This window comes from Pavona decussata, unplaced genomic scaffold (genome assembly GCF_977016875.1).
Source record: "Pavona decussata unplaced genomic scaffold, jaPavDecu1.1 SCAFFOLD_122, whole genome shotgun sequence".
Taxonomy (NCBI): Eukaryota; Metazoa; Cnidaria; class Anthozoa; order Scleractinia; family Agariciidae; genus Pavona; species Pavona decussata.
Genome location: NW_028145536.1, coordinates 1,507,501 through 1,515,000, shown reverse-complemented (window position 1 = coordinate 1,515,000; position 7,500 = coordinate 1,507,501). Strand labels below are relative to the sequence as shown.

At 39.0% G+C, this 7,500-nt stretch overlaps 1 protein-coding gene across 1 annotated transcript in view; it reads left to right on the top strand.

The window, feature by feature from the left end:
- Positions 1-7,500, top strand: part of LOC146469580 (dynein axonemal heavy chain 3-like) — a 110,815-nt gene that overhangs the window by 102,065 nt on the left and 1,250 nt on the right. The window contains exons 88-97 of the mRNA XM_085123227.1: positions 756-817; positions 1,155-1,215; positions 1,828-1,887; positions 3,152-3,244; positions 3,992-4,064; positions 4,389-4,489; positions 5,195-5,257; positions 5,395-5,442; positions 5,962-6,022; positions 6,924-7,500. The exon at positions 6,924-7,500 is cut by the window's right edge and continues 1,250 nt beyond it. Of these exons, the coding sequence (XP_084979353.1) occupies positions 756-817; positions 1,155-1,215; positions 1,828-1,887; positions 3,152-3,244; positions 3,992-4,064; positions 4,389-4,489; positions 5,195-5,257; positions 5,395-5,442; positions 5,962-6,022; positions 6,924-7,069 (768 nt within the window). The 3' untranslated portion in view covers positions 7,070-7,500. The remainder of the gene's footprint in view (positions 1-755; positions 818-1,154; positions 1,216-1,827; positions 1,888-3,151; positions 3,245-3,991; positions 4,065-4,388; positions 4,490-5,194; positions 5,258-5,394; positions 5,443-5,961; positions 6,023-6,923) is intronic.

The window sequence follows — 7,500 nt, the reverse complement described above, 5'->3', positions numbered from 1 at the left end:
TGATAATGATAATGATAATGATAATGATAATAACAAGAATTGTAAATAGGTTTTAATAGCTCTGTTTTCTACTTTTAACTTGTAAATAACAATTTCCTTGGAATATTTTAATAAAGTTATTATTATATTTTAATAATAATAATAATAATAATAATAATAATAATAATAATAATAATAATAATAATAAACTACTGCTATTTGCATATCAAGAATGTTTTTCAGTCTTGCTTTAAATGGGCACAGTCACTGTTACCGAGATTTTGTTGCGTGTTGGTCAAAACTGCTCAAGGACTTGACATAGAACCTGTTTTGTAACTTGAAATTGCTCTTACAGGAGTCGGAGGAAAATGTGAAATGGTTTCCCCGAGGAGAAATACACTATAAACAGTTTTCAGCGTTTTCTCCAGAATAAACAGGAAGAACTTGAAAAAATCGGCCAATTTTTCCAAATTGCAATCCATTTCCATCCTAGCTATCTGCAGCCAAAGATGATCGATACTAATTTCTGTGCACTAGTAGGGTCACTTTTAATAGAACTGGACCATTATTTAAATGTTACTGTCAATGCAAATAAGGTTTTTGGCTATTCAAAGTGACGCTAAAAATAGGTGACACTGCCCCTGTTAAACAGGTAAATAAAAAATGTCGGCTTCTACGACGGACCTCAGCAGGCGATTCCGTTGGCACACGATTCAAGAATGAGTGAATTACACTTAGTTTGTTTACTAAGAGTCCACTGATCATTCTTTCTGCAGAAAAAGTATCCTGTGTTGTATGAAGAATCAATGAACACGGTGCTGCTTCAGGAACTCATCAGGTACTAGTAACAAGAGAAATTTAGATCAGTGAACGGTGTGGCCTTCACCGTTTGTAGCGTCTTACAGGGTTGGTCGAGAGGACAAAAGAACGAACAACAGAACAATGCCCCCAACCCAAAAAAACAATGCAGCTGCAGGTTGTCAGGGTCCAATGAAAATAGAGTAGGGCTACTGCGGTGTAGGGTCTTTTGCAGCGTACCCACTAGTGCCATTGATGTCGAAATGATCCGAGAAATTGGTAGTTTAAGGCTTACCGACCGTTACCACCCTTTCTCAGTGTAATTCAATAAGGCTGACGGTGGTTGTTTCTTTCTCTTTCATTTTTGTGTCTTCCAGGTTTAATCGTCTCACAGGTGTCGTTCGATCAAGTCTTCAGAATATCCAGAAGGCCATTAAGGTGAATTCCATGTTTGCAGTGTCCAAAAATATTAAAGCGCTTGCGTGCTTGCTTGTGACCTCTGAACGGGAGGGTCTTGAGTGGAAACCCAATTATCTCAACGAAACGAATTCAAAAAGATTGATGTAGAACATCTTTTACTGACCCGAAGACTTCGTGTTACCGAGCATATTTAGAGAGCTTTTTGCATGGTGTAGTGTGTGTAGTGACAGGGAATGGTGAAAGTGCAGCGTTAGCTATATTATACGTCAGCTTAGGGACCGTTCATAAATTACACACAGGGTTAGGCTGGAGGATAATTAATACCAAACAAATTTTTCTACCCCCCCCCCCCCCCTAAAAAAAACAACCAAACATTTGCTCTAAAAAAAATAAATAAATAAATAAATAAACTAATCAACCCCCCCCCCCCCCCCCCAACAATCGCTTCAAGATATATTTTAAACAAATACTTTTGGTAGCCCCCCCTTCTTGTTACATTTTTTCTGGCCCCCCGTCCTTATTTTCTACAGCCCCCTCCCACCCCCCACTCCCGACGTACAATTAATGAGCAGTCTTAGAAATAGGCTGTGTATTAGGTGTTGTTAAATTTGTTTGTTTCTGTTAATCCAGGGTCTGGTTGTAATGTCTTCAGAACTGGAAGACGTTTTTGGAAGCATGATGGTGGGAAAGGTAATATGATTCATAACCTGATAATCAATACAAACTGTGTTTTAAGAGTAACTACAGGCGGCTCAAGCCTGGTTTCCGAACAAAGGAGATTTATAGAACTTATAGACTTTGTATGAGAAATTCACTTCAGTTCTCAAAATGCTAAAATGTAGCCAGAAATGTGGAAATATACTTTACTTGCCTCAATGTGGGGTTGGGTTTGTGTCTTCTGTGTAACGTGGAAGGAATTTGTGGCCATTTTAATTGAAGGAAACTGCACCGAAACTAAAACATTCCTTCCAAATTATAGAGACGTCACAAAGACAATCCCACGTTGTGATAAGCGAACTTTTAGCAGAACCAAAACCAATACTTTATTGATACATGGGTTAACTTTGCGCGGACTCTTGACTGCATTTCCTTCTATTGCATTACATTTCTTTATTTCCACATTTATGACTATATTTTAGCATTTTGAGAAATAAGTGAATTTCCCATACAAAGTCGACAAATCGACATCAAGTTCATATTATCGGAAACTGAGTTTGGGCCTCCTGTGGAGTAAGAAGCCTCAAACTAAGCATGCCTATTTCCTTTGTCTAACATCTGACAATCGAGATCTTTAGATTCCAGTACGAGTATGAGTACCAACCTATGCGTATGATACTAGAATTATAAAAGAAAATAAAGGGAGATGTAGAGAATCGACCATAAGAGGACACAGAAAAAATCTGAGCTTCAGATGGGATTCGAACCCACGACCCTCCGTGTTCTAGATCGGATGCCCTAACCTCTGAGCTACTGAGGACTCGTTGGCGAGCAAGGGTCATTTTTGAGGGTTGGACTTACGAACCGCATCACGCAGTCACGCAGTCCATCACAAGCAATACATTAAGGCTTCACTGCACCACGCAGTATAAATACGAGTACGAATACGACTGAGATTTGACTTCAAGATTTTTAGCAGAGTACTAAGAAGAAATGTATCCTAGGAAGCTTAATTTTACTCTTTGTATTCGACGAACTTGACGCAGTTGTTTTGAATTATGATAGCTAACCCCTTTCGTGATTCCAAAAAGACGAGATTACCTACATGTCGGCGACTTGTTTTCGCCACCACGCCATTCTCACGAAGACTCGTAGTAAAATAACGACGGCTATCTCGTTTTCCCGCCAAAATCACACTGGCTCACGCGCGCGCGCTCTTTCTTTATTGGGGCAACTCGTATTCGCACTCGTACTAGAATCTAAATTTCTCTGATATTTATGTTGTTGTTGTTTGCAGGTTCCCAGCATGTGGGCGGCCAAGTCCTATCCGTCGTTAAAGCCGCTTGGTAGTTACGTGGCCGACCTTGTTGCACGTCTCAGATTTTTCAAGGTAATCTTTCCATAAGTCATCGTTGGTTTCGTGTTTATGACTGTCAAAGTGTAAAAGTAATTTCATGTCAGAGCTGGTTTACTAACTTAGAGCAAACGCTACTCAACCGTTGCCTACAACTGCCTACAGCTTACAAACGATTTATCGATCACGTCAATAAAACAGACAAACAACAAACATCTTTTCTACTAACAATAGACCAGCGGACTTTTGACATACAAAAGACGGATCGAAACGCACCAATGAATCACTTCTTACGGTCTTCACAGCCAATAACATCACGGCTTAGCTTAGCTCGGCCAATAACATCTGTCCCTCTTAGGGCTACACTCACCCGAATGATCATGATTTACGTTCTTATGACTAGAAAGAGTGTAACTCATACGATTTACAAACACGTCAGAGTTGGTAAATAATAAGTCGCCCGCGCGGATGTGCCTCATTTTTTTTATCACGCTTGTTGGCGTTTGGAAACCGGATGAAATTCTCTTCCTCGTGTTTGATATATTATTTCTCAAATAATATCGACCATGTTATGGCATAATGTTTTATATGGCACTTCCACGATTGCAATATTTAAACGGTTTTTCTAATCAGAAATTAGCTGGGAGGGGAGGGAGCGTCTTAGTCAAGGCCTTAGCGGGAGGGGCATGGGTGCTTATACTGAGCGTGAATGAGGTATGGAACTTTCTTGCGGTTTCAGTCGTTCGTTTTAGCAAGTAACCTTATGTTTTTATATTTGTCCAGACCTGGATTGATGAGGGTTCTCCTAATGTGTTTTGGATCTCCGGATTCTATTTCACCCAGTCCTTTCTCACAGGTTAGTTTTTACATTTCCTATCATGACGGACTTGAACAAATATGGCGTAACAAAATATAGTGTTGGAAGTTTTCGTTTTTATCCAAATCGACCTGGAATTCACGTTTCAAGGAGAGAGAAAAGTCGAAGAGGTAAAACTCCAGTCGTTTTCCAGCTTCATCATTTATTTGCCTTACTAAAAAAAAGAAATCATTCAATTCACAAGTCAAGGTAATGGCGAGGAGACCTCAAGAAACCACCAGGCTTATAAGAGAGGTCACCTCGGCTGTCAGCTTACCAGGAACTTGCAATTTATAAACTAAAATTAAGTTGTAAACATTTCAGGAGCGATGCAGAACTTTGCTCGACGGTACAAAATTCCCATCGACCACTTGGGGTTTGAATTTGAAGTGACAGATGAGGAACAGGACATGAAGCACAAACCTGTAAGTCCTGCTTTAACCTACGTGCAGAGCGATTGTTTTGCTCATTAAGTCCTATTGTTTTGTGACGATCTCGTGACGTCGCGATCGTAGATCTCAAGGTCCCTGATGTTTTGCAAAGTACAGCAAAGAAACGTATCAAGACATACGTGCAGAGCGATTTTTTTTGTAATGTTTAAAAAACGAGCAGGAGTGTTTTATCGGGTTTAAAACCACGAGGGGCAGCCAAGTGGTTTTAGAACCGATAAAACACGTGCTGCGAGTTTTTTGAACGGCTTCAAAAACATTCCTGGAAAAGCGTTTGTCAATAGAGTTCATAACAATTATGCTTTTGTGAACGTTGGAAATTAGCATAGGAGAAAAACAGCGCAAACTAATGAGGAGTGTTGTATCAGCTGATAAAACACCGCATACTAATGAGGAGTGTTTTATCAGCTAATAAAACACCGCATACTAATGAGGAGTGTTTAATCAGCTGATAAAACACCGCATACTAATGAGGAGTGTTCAATCAGCTGATAAAACGCCGCATACTAATAAGGAGGAGGTTTATCGATATAAAGTCACTGCACGTGATGTATTATCGTCCATTTGATAGGTCAATAGTTTTATGAATTATTAATTAGTTTTTGAAGCACGTTTAATCAACCAATTTTTTGTGGCGTTCTCGTTCCTTTGTTTTAAAACAAGTTTGTTTGTTTGTTTCAGGAGGATGGTGTGTACGTGAAAGGTCTGTTTATGGAGGGAGCCAGATGGGACAGAGCTAACAAGGTGAAATTGTCTTCTGTTTTTCACGTCTTGTTTACTGCTTTGTTGCTCTCTGTTTTTATTCTTGTGATTGTATTCTTCTTGTATCAGTAACCTCGCAATCGCTCTAATCAATTGTTTTGCGTGCTGCTTTACGATAGGTTGTTGGTGAATCGCTTCCAAAGATACTCTACGATCCTGTGCCAATTGTATCCTTCCTTGGTACTAATATGTTATATCGTCGCTTTGTTCGACCTATTTACTGCCAAACGTGCTCAAATGTTATTTACATACAGTTTTGAAAAACAAACAATACTAGTGAAAGTACTGCCAAGTAGTTTAATTTGTCACCCTTTAGGAATTCATCCAAAGACTCAAAGTTTGATCGTCGACTCATTAGAGCATAGTGAACTATAGAACAGGAAAGTACTACTGTAAATGATCACAGGTATTCATTCGCGCACTTAGACTCAGTTTGAGCGATCGACCGTGGTTGCGTCGATTGACAGTATTCCAGAATGCAAATCAGTAAAAGGAATAGACTCTGGATTTCTCGGTTTAGGTAAATACGGGAAGGCCTATCAACACACCTGTGATCTGACACAACATTCGAGAGCCATTTTGTATTCCAGTAACTGCAATATCTACTGTAAAAAACATAAGTTACTCTAAAGCCATGTTCTATAAACTAATAACGCTGGTGTGGAGTTTCCTTAGCAATGTAACAGATTTGGCTGAAACCGGGTAAAACAGCGGATTTCAAAGAAAGTGCGACGTATTCGTGCCCAGGTATGAGTATATTCTTCATGGATGTGCAAAATATACAAACAATTCTCAAACTCATTATTAGCAATTCATAGAACAAACACAGAAAAAATCGCTCCCTAACAGGTGTATTTAAATCATATGAAACGCTGTTCTTTTTAATTCTCAATTTTCCGTACACAACAAGGTCTCTTCGGAGAGACGATTTGAAACACCTCGAGTGTCGTTCAAAACCACTCCGTAACGCTTATTGTTTAGAACTCTCTTCTTGTTTGATGAAAACTGGAGATGAAAAACTCTCTTTTGTGCGTGTTTGGTATAGAGCGCGTTGCAATTGAGTGTCGTAGAACAAAAACCAAGTAATTATTCTGGCCAATTGTAATAGACGTAGACAGCGCAATGAACCAATCAGAGTTTGAAGCAAATTAATTAACCAGTGCCAAGCGCGGGAAAACACGGGCGAGCGACCCACAATTGGTTTTGATTTTCTTTCAGTTCTCATTGGTTAAGAATGTTATTACAGATAGTAGTATATGCAAAACCAAAGCAAACGTAAAGTTACTTCGACACTCAATTGAAAAACCACTCTATAGCTCCATAAATAATGGTAATCACGTGGAAATATGAAAAATATTAATGTATACAAGTATGTTTATAAATATAAAAAATGCAAAGACAAGTTTAATCGTCTTTTGTACTAGCGAAATAAGACGCTGCCTGAATGTGCAAAGTGACTCGATTCGCGCCAAACTGTTTGTGTGACAATGACAATTTTGCTAATTCATTCGGTTATTTCTGAGAACATTTACATTTCAACTTGATAATGGTGTCATGAAGACGCCGAAACGTCGTGTTTTTATCGTTGATTTTTGCTTGTACTTCTATTAGCAAAATTTTGCTTATAACGGTTTGTTTTTCGTTTTAGTTTATAAAACAAGCGCTCGCCGAGGCGTGCTTTCTACGACTGGTCACTCGACAAACTACGTGCTTTCTGTTGATCTGCCGACCAACAAACCAGAGAATCACTGGGTGGTTCGAGGAGTCGCCATGTTGTGTCAGCTAGATGATTAGACAGTAGCGACTGGGCAGTAGACAGATATTAGGCCATTGCTGAACCATGCTAATTCAATGTTAGACCAATATTAGGTAGTATGTTAGGTCAGTATAAGCACTATGCTATTGAAACATTGCATGCTCAATCAATACTTGATAAGTACTAGTCAACGTGAACCATTGGTAGGTTTATCGAAATCTAAAACCAGCCCAATGTTAGTTTAGTTCTACTCAACAGTATTTTGTGTTTCTTAATTTAGGTCTAGACAATGCTAGCTGAATAGTAGGTCAATTGTAGTCTTCATGCATTAGGTTAGTACTGTGATGCACAGTATATATTTATTCTTAAATAACCATTAAAATAACAGAAAAGGCAATAGCCTTGTTTCCTCAAGCCTCGATATCAAAGCGAGGCCTTGGTGCAAAACGATTCATTGTAAAGACGGTAC